Source organism: Chiloscyllium plagiosum, chromosome 23 (assembly GCF_004010195.1).
Source record: "Chiloscyllium plagiosum isolate BGI_BamShark_2017 chromosome 23, ASM401019v2, whole genome shotgun sequence".
Taxonomy (NCBI): Eukaryota; Metazoa; Chordata; class Chondrichthyes; order Orectolobiformes; family Hemiscylliidae; genus Chiloscyllium; species Chiloscyllium plagiosum.
The window spans coordinates 7,156,182-7,173,419 of NC_057732.1; the positions used below are offsets into that span (position 1 = coordinate 7,156,182).

The 17,238-nt window shown below is 40.7% G+C and overlaps 1 protein-coding gene across 22 annotated transcripts in view; it reads left to right on the plus strand.

Annotated features, from left to right (window-relative positions):
• c2cd5 (C2 calcium dependent domain containing 5) overlaps nt 1–17,238 on the plus strand; it is a 126,486-nt gene that overhangs the window by 15,648 nt on the left and 93,600 nt on the right. For 21 of the 22 annotated variants that reach the window (XR_006315044.1, XM_043713415.1, XM_043713416.1 and 18 more), the window contains exons 4-7: nt 2,355–2,526; nt 10,206–10,301; nt 10,892–11,047; nt 12,454–12,655. Coding sequence is in view for 20 of the 22 variants with exons in the window: in XM_043713415.1 (XP_043569350.1) it covers nt 2,355–2,526; nt 10,206–10,301; nt 10,892–11,047; nt 12,454–12,655 (626 nt within the window). In the remaining 2 variants the exon portion in view is untranslated. Of the gene's footprint in view, nt 1–2,354; nt 2,527–10,205; nt 10,302–10,891; nt 11,048–12,453; nt 12,656–17,238 lie in introns of those variants that run through there. The other variant, XM_043713419.1, reaches the window with a different exon arrangement.

The following is a 17,238-nucleotide window of genomic DNA, read 5'->3' on the forward strand; positions in this document are numbered from 1 at the left end:
CCTAGGACCTTACCATTAAGTGTATAAGTCCTGCTAAGATTTGCTTTCTCAAAATGCAGCACCTTGCATTTATCTAAATTAAACTCCATCTGCCACTTCTCAGCCCATTGGCCCATTTGATCAAGATCCTGTTGTAATATGAGGTAACCCTCTTTGCTGTTCACTATACCTCCAGTTTTGGTGTAATCTGCAAACTTACTAACTGTACCTCTTATGCTCGTTAGATGACATAAAAGCTGCAGCAGCTCTTAACAAGCTCACCTGAGGTCAAGGGTTGTTAAAATCCAGGGAAAGCAAATATTCCGATAAATGGAGATCATCAACCATGGCAGATGATAAATTTGTGATGTTTGGCAGTGGTCAAAATGAACAGCCATTGAAGACTGGATAGTTTTAAGGCTTGATTACACTGGCTGATACAGTTAGGTCCAGAACAGGAGTCACCTGTTCAACAACTGGAGTTGAGGCAGGACAGGCTGGCATTTTCAGTCTAATCCTCTGACAAGTCCTCATAAACCAGATCACTTACGATTCTAAAGTATAGGTGGACGTATCATGCATTACTATGATTACAGTAATTTTGTAGCGTACCTTTTTTCAATGAAGAATAATTTGGGTAGAGCCTGTGTTGGGACTGCATTGTTATTGATATTCGGAATGAACCCAACAGTCCAGGGAAAGTAGGAATGAAAACCTACGTACAGATGTTCACTTTCTTTTTAAGCCCTGCACATTTGAGTTTGTGGATAGAAGAAAATAACAATGAAAGATTTCTGTAAAAACTTCTCAGGGATTTAATTCAATGAGTTTATTTCTGGTTCAGTATCTGTTTTGAATTATTAGATTTTAGGGGTGGCACAGTGGCTCAGTGGTTTGCAGTGCTGCCTCACAGCACCAGAGTCCCAGGTTCGGTTCCATTCTTGGGCGACTGTCTGTGTGGAGTTTGCACAATGTCTGCGTGGGTTTCCTCCGGGTGCTCCGGTCAGGTGAATTGGCCGTGCTAAATTGCCTATCGAGTTAGGTGCATTAGCCAGAGGGAAATGGGTCCGGGTGGGTTATTCTTCGGAGGGTCAGTGTGGACTTGTTGGGCGGAATCTTAAAAAAAAAAGTTTTTAAAAAAATTTCTTGAGTCTTCATGCAGTCCTGTCTGGTCGCTGATGCAAATAGATTGAAACTAATCGTCTGCAAGGAGTTTTATTGCATGAGTATGTAACAAAAGCAGGTACTAGTATCTCTGGCGTAGCCACTGTGTGAGAAGGACTGTGTTATAGGTACTGTAATCTCCAATCAAATATAGAACCTGTCATTCTGCTAACTAAAACTGTCTCCCTTTGAGGCCAAAACATCCTAATTGCTATGTAAGCAGGTCCAAGATCAGTTGATATTAGGTATAAGGGCACATTTCTTCCTTTTATGATGTGGTTTGTGAAGTTTCAGTTGTTTGAGAGATTTTGGCATCTTATCCAAATGCACACAGTTGTTTCCTCAAATTTTATACTCTTTTAGCAGAGCAGAGGGAATATTAATCTTTTCTAGCTCTACTATGCTTTCTCACCTGGCAGCTCTTGATAATAAAACTCGTTTCCCAATGGTGTTGTTCAAGAGCTAGTTATGGATTTTCATGGTGCTTCCTGTTAGTGTTATACTTGTCATCTGATATTTCTACCTGTGAATTAGTATGCCTTTTACCCCTTCCCCTCCTAGCTCCCATTTTACTTCACCCCACCTACTTTGCCCGCTACTATGCAAGCTCTCCTTTCAGTTCCTTTTCCTGCTGCTGAATGGTTCAAGCCATCAGCTAACCATTTGAAACCCAGTTCCTTAGTGATGCCTTGTCTATCAAAGACTCTGCAAACACTTCTTTTGGTGATTTCTATAAATGGAAATCAGGTTGGAGGATATATTCCCTGTCTTTCAAAGTTTAGCCATCTACTCCCCCTCCCTAATTACTTCACATGAATCATGAGTGAGTTAAAATCAAGGACATTCTGTGTGGAGTGACTAAAATGAGCTTAATGGATTTTATAATTTGTAATTACCTGGTGGCTGTGAAGATGCTCAACTTCAACAGAGCAGCAAAGCATTACATTCATGGTATAATTCATTCATTGCATGATATAATGCTTCTGTCCTGACAGCAGACTTCTGATGAGCAATGCCACAGATGCTCAACTCAGGGTGAGGGTATGAGAATGAAACAGGTTTTATATCTACCGTATAAATTTAATTGAGATCACATCAGTTTATGAATATCATGTAGAGCAGAATTTACTGCCCATAAAACCTGATCGTAGGATATGGTTCAATCTCTCTTTCTGTGATTCAATGATAAATACCTTGAAATGTGCTTACAGGTTGATGATGAAGACTTGCAAGATGAACCACTACAAATCACCGTTCTGGACCATGATACTTACAGTGCTAATGATGCTATTGGGAAAGTATATATTGATATTGACCCATTATTATCAAATGAAGCTGCAGCCATTTTATCTGGCTGGTTTCCAATCTATGACACTATTCACGGTGAGTATGATTTTTCATGAATTATGACCCGAGTTTCATTTGTGCTATATTTTTCTGACACTCTTTTAATATTGTCCATTGCAGGCTAAATTTCCTGAGTTTGCATTCGTATAAATGATTAGATTAGATTACATTACATTACATTACAGTGTGGAAACAGGCCCTTCGGCCCAACAAGTCCACACCGACCCGCCGAAGCGCAACCCACCCATACCCTCTACATTAGTGCTAACCACTGTGCCACCGTGCCGCCCACCAACTAACACTATATTTCTTAAGTGCCTGCATCAGAAACATGTTCTCAGGACAGACCTTCCTGGAACCTAGTTACATAGAGAATATCAGCCCTCGATGTTATGCTGACCTTCTATCCTACTCTCAGATCAGTCTAACCTACATACCTTTAATTGTATTAACTTCCATGTGCCTATCCAAGAGTCGCTTAAATGTCCCTAAAGTATCTGACTCTACTACCATTGCTGGCAGTGCATTCCACGCACCCCTATCTCCCCTAAACCTTCTTCCAATCACCTTAAAATTATGCCCACTTGTGATAGACATTTCCACCATGGGACAACGTCTTTGGCTATCCACTCTCTATGTCTGTCAACATCCTTTGTCTCTCCAATGAGGTCCCTCAACCTTTCTTCAAAAGAAATGCCCTCCAGCCCAGGCAGCATCCTGATCAATCTCCTTTGCACCCTCTCCAAAGCTTCCACATCCTTCCCAGAACTGAACACAATATTCCAAGTGTGGTCTAAACAGGGCTCTGTAGAGCTACAGCATAACCTCATGGCTCTTAAACTGATTCCTCCTGCTAATGAAAGTCAACTTACCATACACCACCTTAACAACCCTATCAACATGGGTGGCAGATTTAAGGGATCTATGGATATGGACCCCAAGATCTTTCTGTTCCTCCACACTGTGAAGAATATTGCCTTTAACCCTGTATTCTGAATTCAAATTCAATTTTCCAAAGTGAATGACTTTGCACTTTTCCAAGTTGAACTCTACCTGCCACTTATTAGCCCATTTCCTAATCCTGTCAATGTCCAGTTGCAGCCTACAACAGCCCTTCACACTATGCACAACTCCGCCAACCTTTGTGTTATTGGCAAACTTACTAATCCACCCTTAGACTTCCTCATCCAAGTCATTTATAAAAAAATCACAAAGAGCAGAGGTCCCAGAACCCATCCTTGTAGTACACCACTGATCACCAAACTCCAGGCTGAATACCACCACCTGTGGGCCAGCCAATTCTGTAACCAGATAAACAGATTTCCCTGTATCCCATGCCTCCTTACTTTCTGAATGAGCTTACCATGGGGAGCCTTATCAAACGTGTTGCTAAAATCTATGTGCACCACATCCACTGCTCTACCTTCATCAATGTGTTTTGTCACATCCTCAAAGAATTCAATCAGGTTTGTGAGGCATGACCTGCCCCTCACAAAGCCATACTGACAATCTTTAATCAAACTATGGTTTTCCAAGTACTCATAAATCCTGTCTCTCAGAAAACTCTCTAATAATTTGCCCACCACTGATCTAAGTCTGACTGGTCTGTAATTCGCAGGATTTTTGAACAAGGGAATAACATTTGCCACCCTCCAATTATCTGGCACTACTCCAGTGGATAGTGAGGATGCAAAGATCATTACGAAAAGCATAACAATTTCTTCCCTTGCTTCCTGTCGTAACCTAGGGTATCTCTTGTCCGGCCCAGGGGATTTATCTATCTTTATGTTTATCAAAATTTTGAGCAGATCCTCCTTCCGGACATCAACCTGTTTTAGCATATCAGAACAGGTATGCTCAAAACCTCAATGTCCCTCTCAGTGGTGAATACTGAAGCAAGGTATTCATTAAGGACCTCCCCTACTTCCTCCAACTGCAGGCACAAGTTTACTCCACTGCCCCTGATTGGCCCCACCCTCACTCTGGCCAGCCTCTTGTTCCTTGTTCTTGTTTCTTGTCGAATGCTTTAGGATTTTCCTTAATCCTACACACTAAAGCTTTTTCATACCCTCTTCTAGCTTTAAGTCCATTCTACAGTTCCTTCCTGGCTACCATGTAATCCTGTAGAGCCCTGTTTAATCCTTGCCTCCTCAACTTTAAGTAAGCTCCCTTCTTCCTCTTGACTCGATGTTCCACATCCCTTGTCACCCAAGTTTCCTTCACCCTACCATCCCTTTCTTGCCTCAATGGGACAAACCTGTCCAACGCTATCACCAGGTGCTTCCTAAACAACCTCCACATTTCAGTTGTGTATTTCCCTGAGAATATCTGTTTCCAGTCTCGCTGCCCAGTTCCTGCCTAATAGTATTGTATTTCCCCCTCCCCTAGTTAAATAATTTCACATACTGTCTGCTCCTATTACCCTCAGTGAGAATAGTAAAGGTCATGCAGTTGTGATCAGTACCACCGAAGTGCTCTCCCACTGAGAGATCTGGCACCTGGCCTGGTTCCTTGCCAAGCATCCAATCCAATATGGCCTCCCCTCTAGTTAGCCTACATGTTGCATCAGGAACCCTTCCTGGACACCCCTGATAAAAACTCTTTCATCCAAACTATTTGAACTAAGTAGGTTCCAATCGATATTAGGGAAATTAAAGTCACACATGACAATAACCCTGTTAATTCTGCACATTTCCAAAACCTGCCTTCCAATCTGCTCCTCTGTGTTTCTGTTGCTATTGGGACCCTTGTAGAAAACTCCCAATAAAGTGACTGCTCCTTTCCTGTTTCTGACTTCCACCCATACTGACTCTTTAGACTAGCCCTCCTCAACGATCTCCCTTCCTGCAACTGTGATACTGTCCCTGATTAACAATGCCACTCCATCACCTCTTTTACCTTTCCTCCCGTTCCCTTTGAAACACCTAAACCCTGGAACATCCAATATCCAAGTCTCCGTAACGGCCACAGCATCGTAATTTCAAGTACTGATCTATGCTCTGAGTTTGTCACCCTTATTCCTGACACTTCTTTCATTAAAATAGACACACTTCAATCCATCACAGTGACTGCACCTTTTCCTGGTTAGCACTGACTGCCTCTCAGAACCAGGGACCCAGGTTCAATTCCACCCTCTGGTGACTGTCTGTGTGAAGTTTGCACATTCTCCCCGTGTCTGCGTGGGTTTCCTCTGGTTTCCTCCCACAGACCAAAGAGCTCAGGTTGGGTCAGTTAGCCATGCTAAATTGTCCATAAGGGATGAGTAGGATAAGTGCATTAGTCAGGGGCAAATATAGGATAGGGGAATGGGTAATGGTTGGGTTACTCTTCGGAAGGTCGGTGTGGACTTGTTGGGCCGAAGGGCAAGTTTCCACACTGTAGGAATTCTAATTCTAATTCTGTGTCTATAGCTCCTCACAGACTTTCTGCATGCTATATGTGGCTGTTCACTATATACTCCACCATCTTATCTGTAGCTCAGGTTCCTATCCTCCTACCAATCCAGTTTAAACCCTCCTGAAGAGCTCTAGCAAATCTCCTGCCCAGGATATTGATGCCCCTCTAATTCAGGTGCAACCGATCCTTCTTGTGCAGGTCCCACCTTGCGCAGAAGATACCCCTATGCTCCTGAAGGTATCTGAAGCCCTCCCTCCTACACCAGCCCTGCAGCCACGTGTTCATCTGCATTCCCTCTCTATTCCTCGCCTCACTACTATGTGGCAATGGTAGCAATCCTGAGATTGCAACTCTGCTCGTCCTACCTTCTAGCTTCCAGCCTTACTCCCTATATTTTTTTTTTCAGGTCAGTTCTTCCTGAGTTCTTCTCGGTGCTTTCTGGTATCAAAAACAGTATTCTGTTTCACATCATGTTTCAAACACTTAAGCAAAATCTTGTAACTGTAGTGTGTTACAATTCTGAATGGCCTACTCCTGCACCACCTTTTGTGTTCTTAGGATAGTTTACCCACAGGATGTAACCTGCTAGAGACAGAAGAGGCCCACAAACTAAGTTACTAAACAACATCCACATCCCTCTTGGATAGAGAATTCCACATTTGTTGCGGTTCTGTTCGCCGAGCTGGGAATTTGTATTGCAGACGTGTCATCCCCTGTCTAGGTGACATCCTCAGTGCTTCACAGTGGGAGCCTCCTGTGAAGCGCTTCTGTGATGTTTCCTCCGGCATTTATAGTGACTTGTATCTGCTGCTTCCGGTTGTCAGTTCCAGCTGTCCGCTGCAGTGGCCAGTATATTGGGTCCAGGTCGATGTGCTTATTGATTGAAACTGTGGATGAATGCCATGCCTCTAGGAATTCCATGGCTGTTCTCTGTTTGGCTTGTTCTGTAATAGTAGTGTTGTCCCAATCGAATTCATGTTGCTTGTCATCTGAGTGTGTGGCTACTAAGGATAGCTGGTCGTGTAGTTTTGTGGCTAGTTGGTGTTCATGGATGCGGATCATTAGCTGTCTTCCTGTTTGTCCTATGTAGTGTTTTGTGCAGTAGTGTACAAAATCCCATGCAAGGACTGCACAAAACACTGCATAGGACATGCATCTCTTAACTCCAGGTAACAGCAGCTAGTTTATTGGCTACCGCTGATAACTTGTACGTTATGCCTTACTAGTTGCCAAACTGGGGTGTTCCCTGCTTTCATTCCCAACAATATGACTCTCCAAAAATTTCCAGTTCATGAAATCTGAGGGAATATATGAAGAAAGATTTCAGGATTTTAAATACTCGAAAATTCTGTGTTTGTTTTGTCTGGGCAACAAAGTTTAGGTAAGTGATTTGGAGAATGCTAATTTTTCAAAGTGAGAAAGTCTGACTACTTCAAGCATTGTTGAACGATACGATTGGCAAAGGCTGCACTATGTTGCTGACTTAACAGAATGTGTGGTTTTCATTTTGATAATGCTGCAAGTATCTACTGTGTGGACATTTGATTAGATTTGATTAGATTAGATTACTTACAGTGTGGAAACAGGCCCTTCGGCCCAACAAGTCCACACCGCCCCGCTGAAGCGCAACCCACCCATACCACTGCATCTATCCCTTACCTAACACTACGGGCAATTTAGCATGGCCAATTCACTTGACCTGCACATCTTTGGACTGTGGGAGGAAACCCACGCAGACACGGGGAGAATGTGCAAACTCCACACAGTCAGTCGCCTGAGGCGGGAATTGAACCCGGGTCTCTGGCGCTGTGAGGCAGCAGTGCTAACCACTGTGCCACCGTGCCGCCCATTTGGAATTTGCAAGGTCCGGAAAATAGCTAAATGATAAAAGCTAAACATGGAACCAGATTTGAACACAAATGTTTCAATATGTTTATCAGAATGACATATTACATTTGACTTCTGCATATAAAATGTGTTTGGGTGGAGTGTTTTCTTAAATTGGGAAGTGGCTTGGTGTGTGTGTGTGTGATAAGTTCATATTTTACATACAGCTTGTAGATGTACACTCTGAATTTTCTTAACCCCTCCATTCCTAGTGATTTTTACATCCTTTGGTCATCATATGTTTATTGTGAGTTTCATGGTGGCTTGTTTCAGACTTCTAATTACTGCTTATGACTTAAGGGCTCTTTCATTACAGTCACTCACCTCATAGGTAAATGCTGAAATGCATTGACAGTCCGTTGAGAATTTATGCAGTTTGCTCATATAAACTTACTGCTGTAACATGGTTTTAGAATGACCAGTTATGTAACTCACTACCTTTGCATTAAAGGTGAGCTTAAGTTGTAATGAAAGAAAGGGCAGTTTGGCAGTTTTGAATAGTTTTTTTTTCATTCTGCCATGGAATGTATGTATCACTGGCTGTGCCAGAGTTTTTTTCCAAGCCAGGTTGCCCTTGAGAAGGTGGTGCTGAGCTGCTGCCTTGAACTGCTGCAGTTTTATGTAGGAAAACCCACAATGCTGTTCGGCAGAGACATCCAAGATTTTGACCCAGTGACATTAAAGAAATGGCATAATGCTGCTAAGTCAGAATGGTGAGTGACATGGAGAAGAATTTGTGGGTGGTATTGCTTCCATGTACTTGCTGCCTTTGTCCTTCTTGATGATAGTGGTTGTGACTTTGGAAGTTGCTTCCCAAGGAGCCTTGGTGAATATCTGCCGTAAATCTTAATAATAGTGTCACTGCTGGAAGGACTGCATGTTTATGGATATTCTGCCAGACTGGCTGCTTTGTCTTGAATGGTGTCAAGCTTCTTGCACGTTATTGGTGTTGCTCTCGTCTAGGAAAGTGGGCAGTATTTTATCACAATCCTGATTTGTGCTTTATGGATGGTGGATTGGCTCTGGGGAGTCGGGAAGTGGATTACTCGCTGCAGGATTCCTAGCCTCTGACCTGATCTATTAGTATGGCTCATCCAGTTTAGTCTGTAGTCAATGGTGAATCCACTAGAATATTGATAGTTGAGAATTCAGTAATGGTGATGCCATTGCATGGCATGGGGTGATGGTTGGCTTCTCTGTTGTCTGAGATGGTCATTGCCGGTCATTTGCGTGGCATGTGTGACTTGCCAGTTGTCAGCCTAAACCTTGATTTGTTCCGGTCTTGCTCCATTTTGGTATGGACTGTTTTAGTATCTGAGTCATTGTGAATGGTGCTGAACATTGGGCAGCCATCCATGAATGTCCCCATCTCTGACTATGATGCAGGGAATGTCAGGGATGAAGCAGCTGAAGATGGTCGAGCATAGGCAGGCACTCTCACCTAACCTTGAAATTCAGCACTTTTGTCAGTGTTTGTTGAAATCAAGGATATAAGAGATTAGAAGTTGAGTGGCCCTCAGGGAATCCAGACTGAGTGCTGTTGAGCAGGTAAAGCAAGTGTATGTCTGTTAACAAAAGGTGGACAGAACCATTGGCAAAGGTCATTCAGCCCCATGGAACTTGTTCCATTGTTCATTGAAGTCATAGCTGACCTGTGTTTTAACACTCTTTATTTGCATGGTGTCCTATAGCACTCAGCAAGATTGTTAAACAAAAGTCCTGTCAGTCTCAGCCTTGAATCATTCAGTTGCTGTCTTCTCAACAGCTTTATGTTTTGGGGGAGTGGCGGAAAGTTTCTGATTTCTATGAAACTTTGTATGAAGAAGTATGTGCTGACATCGCCCTTGAATGGTCAAGCTCTATTTTCAAAGTTACGTTCCCTTGTTGTGGACTGTTCTACCAGAGGAAATAGATTTTTTTCTCTGCCTGTCCTATTGAGTCATTTAATCATCTTCCACACCTTTATCTTAAGTTGACACAAACCTATTCTATGCAACCTCCCCTGTACGTTAGCACCTTTACCTCTTACATTTTACAAAAGAAGGCCTATCTGTGAGTAATATCTGATATGTAGTGTGTCACGTTTAGAGCATGTTGTATTAGTATGTGCTGATTTATCATTAACTGATAAAATGACAATGAGGTATTGTTAATCTTTCAGTGTTGTTGCATCAGGTGGGTTCTCTTTTTCTTACAATTTAAGCTAGTGGGAAAGGAATGGACTGAAATGAATAAAATGGCTCTCATAGTACTTTGAAATTTTGAAAGAACTATGCTAAGGCTTAGAGCGTGTTTGAGTTTCTTTCACTTTCATTGTGTTCAAAAATCCAAAACAATTGTGCACTTGCAGCCAGGAGGCAATTTGTAAAGATGAATCCATGTTTGGCTCTGTTACTTTATTGTCAAAAATGGGTGTTTTTGTTTTGAAACAGGTATCAGAGGGGAAATTAATGTCATGGTGAAAGTAGATCTTTTCAATGATTTGAACCGCTTCAGACAATCATCATGCGGGGTCAAGTTCTTCTGTAGTAAGTTTTTTTTCAGAATCCTAAATTGTTTGTTTCAATGAATTCCAAACACATAATATGTATTGGCAATGCACTGATTGTCAGGTTAGTAAAACGTGAATGGTCCGTGAATATCTTTTGTTTTTTAAAAGTAAATCTGCAAAGAATTTAATTTCAGTAAAGCTGATATGTGTCATTGTCGGAGAATAGAACACTTCTGCACTTTCTGCACCCATTTTCAACATCATGCTTTTTCAGCTCAGAAAGCCGATTAAAGTTCCTTCTATTTCTATTAATATTGTAGAACTCCTGAGTGTTTTTTATATTGTTGATATTTCCAGTGCTATTGCTGAAGCTATTTACTGCCAAGGTGTCGAGCTCTTTTCAATAGGCAGGTAGCTGCTATGGTCGAGTTTGCGATAGCCAAAGCACATTTCCTGTAAGATCCAAATACAACCAACCAAGACAGGAGCTTTAATCATCTTAGACTGGGTTGAAATCAGATCAGAAAATGGAAGATTTCAAATCATATTTTCACCGTAATGCTTTTTCAGAGCAACCTTTTAACCTTTCTTTGCAAAGTAAGCTCTGAAATATATGTTTCTCCACAGCAACATCCATTCCGAAATGCTACAAAGCAGTAACAATCCATGGGTTTGTTGAAGAATTGGTAGTGAACGAGGATCCAGAATACCAGTGGATTGATAGGATACGCACACCCAGGGCTTCAAATGAAGCCAGGCAGAGGCTAATATCACTAATGTCAGGTAAAAAAAATCTGATTTTTTGTAAACCGTACTTATTGATACAAGGCTATTTGGTGATGCAATTGCAGTTGTAGTGAAAATGTGATTGTCAGAAATTATGTATTGTACTACGTGCAATATGTTCAGAAATGTTGTTATGGGGACAAATTGACATTGTTAGTGAACCAACAATCCAAAATTGGGGAAAGTATAGATCGGAGGAACCGGCAACTGGGAACTTCACAAATCTGAGGTGGTTGAGTATGTTACAATTTGGTAATATGCTGAGAGGCTGATAACATCAATCACAAGATGTAATGAATTTAGGGTCTCTACAATATCAGTAATACAATTTGTTGAATAAATATTTGGCAAATTTCCAATTTTAAGGTTATGAATTTTCATATAGACTAGGACTGAATTTCAGATGTCCTTTTAAGAAGCTGACAAAAATATTTTTGAAATAGTCATAGATATTAAAATTGTACTCACCTTATTCTTATCACGTGCTGTTCGATCTGTGTATTTCCACCCATTTATGTCTTATTTTAATTTCAAGTTTCTAGATTTTGAAGTTTACTTTTTAATTTGTAAGATTATGCCTGTTAATTTTTGGCTGACTTGTTTATATATGTTTGCTTAACCGTTGTTGACATGTGACAAAGCACCATCTGTGTATTCAGAATCAACAGTGCAAATGTTTGGAACAGGATATCTAATCCTGCTGAGAGAGCACGCTTGTGTAAGGAAAAGTTAGTCCTACATCTTTGTCAAAATTCCAAATTGATTTGTTTGAAATGATAAAACCACAATTTTATTCCTGTCTCCACTTGTTAAACAAGCAGATTTCTTGCAAAGCAATTCACAATGTCTTAGTGCTAAAGCAAAAATTCTACTCCGTGACCGAGTTTCCAATGTTAGGTTACCATTTCCTCAAAATAAGTCTTTTAACAGTGATTTGACAATGGCATATATTACACCACGCATTACCTGTAATGTTCCTTTTAAAACACTCTCTAATGTGCACTATAATTCATATAATAGTCTATGTGCTTAGCTGAAAATGTTTTTGCATCATAGTTTATTACTGAATGCGTGAAACAGGATGCCTTGTATTGCTGAGAAAGCACCTTCATATTGGGGAGGTTGGCTCTGCACCTTTGTCAAAATTCCATGTATTTTCTTATAGCTGTTTGTTCTGACCTGAAATTGGAGAAATTTGGTGCCAAAAATCATTTATTTAATTCTACATAGCCTTGCAGAAAGTTTAAACCTTTAGGAATATATGTAGATTGTAGGCCAATTTCTCAAAAGTTGCTCTGCCTGCAAAATCAATTTAATTTCTGCCACTCTGCTTGAACACGCAATAAAGTTTTTGTATTTGAGATAAATCATGTTGAGTACCAATGGGTATTTGATTTTTACAGGAGAACTGCAACGAAAAATTGGCCTAAAGGTACTTGAGATGGGAGGCAATGCTGTAGTGGGCTACCTGCAGTGTTTTGACTTGGAAGGTGAATCTGGATTGGTGGTACGTGCAATTGGGACTGCATGTACGCTTGATAAACTGAGTAATACAGTGACATCGCTCCTCCCACCATGTAGTTCCCCGTCCAAAGACCTGAAAGAGTAAGTATAAGGTTACAATTATCTGCAATCACTTCCTCTGGATTACTTCATATTATGTTGCATACCAATTTCATATGCCGAATTATTAAGTAATGTGCAGAAAGATTTCTTGGAATTGCAAGTACACTAAAAGCACAATCTGTCAAGTACATGACAGAGAAAATACTTGTGGAAGTTAGACACATTTCATTAAAGTGTAAATTCAGATAAAGAAAGTATGAGTAATCCCTGAAATCTTTGAGATTACAATGCTACACCTGACTCAGAATTTGAACCTTGTTATGCGTGGTATTTTAAAGCTAAAATAATCATTATAGGCTAATTGCATGTGCTGACTTTCCTACATATCCCTCGTCTTGTGACTGAGTAGTATGATTTGCTACATATTACATCCAGGACATGTTATTTTAGCTGCATAACCAGAAGTGCAACCATTCATTAAATCCTATATCTATATATCTATGTATTTAGTATGTTTACTTAAATTTGAGTTAAACACTGCCATAATGTTGTAATAACATAGAGTCGTAGAGATGTACAGCACGGAACAGACCCTTCAGCCCAACCCTCCATGCTGACCAATCTAGTCCCACCTGCCAGCACCCGGCCCATATCCCTCCAAACCCTTCCTACTCATATACCCATCCAAATGCCTCTTAAATGTTGCAATTGTACCAGCCTCCACCACATCCTCTGGCAGCCCATTCCACACACGAATCACCCTCTGCGTGAAAAGGTTGCCCCTTAGGTCTCTTTTATATCTTTCCTCTCTCACCCTAAACCTAAGCTCTCTAGTTCTGGACTTTCCCCACCCCAGGGAAAAGACTTTGTCTATTTATCCTATCTATGTCCCTCATAATTTTGTAAACCTCTATATGGTCACCCCTCAGCCTCCGACGCTCCAGGGAAAACAGCCCCAGCCTCCTGTACTCAATACACTGACCAATAAAGGAAAGCATACCAAACACCGCCTTCACTATCCTATCTAACTGCGACTCCACTTTCAAGGAGCTATGAATCTGCACTCTAAGGTCTCCTTGTTCAGCAACACTCCCTAGGACCTTACCATTAAGTGTCTATTCCACAGTCGAGGGATATTTGATTAGGTTGGGCTGGTGGGTGGAGGGAAATGAGGCTAATGAGCTCAATCAGCTAGGGTCATATTCAGTGGCAAGTGCTGGCTTGTGGGTTGTATGGCCTACTCCTATGTTCTGTGTTCCTATATCACTATTTGTGGTGGAGTCATCACAAGATCCTGTCCATTATCAGCATTAATCACCTGCTGCTAATGAAACATGGTTTGCACCCCTACCTTTTTATAGTCTAGGAAACTGAAACCAGTTGTATGAGTTTGCAACATCTCATCATGCACTTGCCTGACATCCACATACTTGACTATAACTGGTTACTAGGTGAGCATTAAGAATGGGCAATCTGATTTTCTCTTTCTTGGCACCAGGGCTATGAAGTCAATTTTGCAATTGGTGACAATCATCTAAGTGAGCATAGATTAGGACTATGGTTTTTCTGCTTTAATAAAAAGCTGTAAGTAAATGCCATAAAATTTCAAATTTCTACCATGTTTTATGACCAAATTGTCCCCATGAGACAAGTCCACTCTACCTCAAGGAATTGTAGTCCCATCCATCTATCCCTTCGGTCTGCACAGTGAAAGTCTGGTAGCTATGAATGCTATATCTGCTTATACTTGAAGATTTATTATCTGTTGCTTTTGTTACAGTTAGCATTTGCTCTCTCGGTCTACAATGTACAGTATATTCTGCTGTTTGTAAAACTTGTAATTTTAAATGTAAGATATGTCAAATAGATTTTCTGTAAAATCAAGTGCTATGTTTTGAAATTCTATGATTATATTGGAGAGTGATGCTTGAGATTTTCTTGTTCTAAGAAATGATATATGTCTCTGTCTATTTTAAATAAAATGACATCTGGCATTGCTAACTAATTTGAAACTTTAAAAGTCAACTACTTTTTGAGAGAGTAACCAGTAGATGTGTTGCATTTGGAGGTGTTTGACAAAGTACCTCACAAAAGATTAAGTCAAAGGACAAGAGCCCTCCGTGCTGGAGGTAGTATATTAGCATGGATAGAAAATTGGCTAATGGGTAGGAGACACCAAGTGGAGAAAAGGAGTTTGCAGCCAGTAACCAATGGAATTCCACAGAAATCAGTCCTGGGATTGCAACAGAAATCAATGACTTGAACGAAGGAAGCAGGTGTACTATAGCCAAATTGGCAGACTCTTAAAAATAGGGAGGAAGGCAAGTTATGAGAGGAAACAAAACAGTTCAGAGACATTAGGTAAGTGGACAAAAAGTTGGCGTGTGTGTGTGTGTGTGTGTGTGATGAGAAAATATGAAGTTGTTCTTATTGGAAGCAAGAACAAAAAAAAACAGCTGCCTCAGCCCAGTGTCAAATCAGCAAGTGCTGGCATTTGGTTTGGAAATGTGTGAAAGTTATTGTAATTACATCCGAGTGATAGACGCCCACAACCTTTTCTTGTTGTTCAAGGCCTGTTATTTTAGTAAGTGGAAAGGTCTGAATGAGTGTTTGGAAGACCTGGTCATTGGAATATCCCATTTACTTGTGTGTAGCTGCAAACATTTCTCTTAAAAATAGACGATGATTACAGAGAAACTCAGAACAACGTTATCCTTTTGGATATAAAGAAGAGAACAAGATAATTTATGAGTGAGGGTTGTGCATATTAGGGATGAATGAAGGTTTAGTATCAGAAAATGAGTTGTTCCTTTTTCTCATGCTAAAAAGTAGGAGAAATATGCTGGAAAAATCTCCCAGAGGTGGAGGCTGTGTCAAGATAATGGTCTTTTTAAAGAGCTGGATTAATGGAAGATTAAACTGAACTATTTCAACTTTAACAGTCAGGGAAATCTGGAAATCTTACTGCTGATCAGAAATGAGAGTTAACCAAAATGTAATAAATTTAGGACTAATTAGAACCCTCAAACTACTTGAATTAGCATCTCAGCTTCACAACTGATGTTAATGCACGTCATTTACAATATCTTGGATGAGGCAACAACAGCAATGATCCACAAACATCCTTCAGGAAGTTCAAAAGTGAGCTATCTGCCGATGGTTCTTCTGTCATGTACTTTCTTATACGTACATTTGAAATGTTTTCAGCCACTCTCCAAAATTCTCCTTTGGCAGCTTTGTAAAAATGATAATATTCAGTGTTGATTTGAGTCGAACTGCAAGGTCACTGCCAGGTTCATTTGGTGCTATCCGAACTGAGGCCTTTTAGAGCACCTACCAAGTTGCTCGAGGCATCTGATTACCCTGCTGAAATTCATGAATTCTTGATATCATCTTGATCAGAATATGTTCTTATTTGATCAGGATTCTTTTTCAAGAGAAGGAACATCAATATTGTAACTTCCAAGTGTGTTCCTAATTTCTGTGCACATGTGCCCACAGCTATATTTCCTTTAATCTGTTTTTTAAAAAAATGCACATCCTTCAACCTGCCAGACAGATCCAGGCTACTTTCTCTTCAGAGCTGCCCCCAGTGATGCCAGTGGCTGAAAGTAAGGAGTTACCTGTACGTTGGCTATATTTGTTTTAGTATAGTTTGTGCATTCTGACCAGTTTAGCAGCTCATCTCAAACTACCTGAGTTAAAGTACAGTGAAGTGATTTCTTGTGATTAGGGTTATGCCTCTGGCAAGCATAAAATTCCAGTTCTCTCAAAAGTTAGGAGTTGCCAGGATAAGAATGGGTTTTCCCATTAATTCTACAGACAGGGTAAATCTGCTATTAGGAGTAGTCATAGAGTCATACATCATGGAAACAGACCCTTCGACCCAACTCTTCCATGTCGACCACGTTTCCTAAATTGGACTGGCCCCCATTTGTCTCAAAACATTTTCAATTCATGAAACCTTTCCTATTCATATACCTGTCCAAATATCTTTTAAATGTTGTAAATGTACCGGCATCCTCCACTTCCTCTGACAGTTTGTTCCATACATGCTCCACCCTCTGTGTGCAAAAAGTTGCCCCTTGTGTCCCTTTTTTAATCCTTTCCCCCTCACCTTAAAATTATGTCCTCTAGTTTTGAACTCCCACTCGAGGTAAAAGACCTTTGCTTGTCACCTGATTTATGTCCCTTGTGATTTTATAAATCTCTATTAGGTCACCCCTCAACTTTCTATGCTCCAGGGAAAAAATGTTCGAGCCTATCCAGCCTCTCCCTTATAACTAAAACCCTCCAGTCTCTCCTGACAATATCTTTGTCAAACTTTTCTGCACCCTTTCCAATTTAATAATATCCTTCCTATAGCAGTTTGATTGATCCAGAGGCACAGGGTGTTCAAAAGATGGCGACTACAGCTGACACATTACAAAATTTGAACGTGTTTGGTTTTCCAACCGGTTTCCACCACCACTATTCACTTTTTCATGAGGCCAGAATTTGGCTACATTTTTCAATAGGTGGGATACTTTCCCGCTTGCTTCAATCTTGCTCTGTCACTATCCCTGATCAAGGTCTGGGGACAAACTGGATATTTGACCTTGTGCCCGGAGCACTGAAATGCT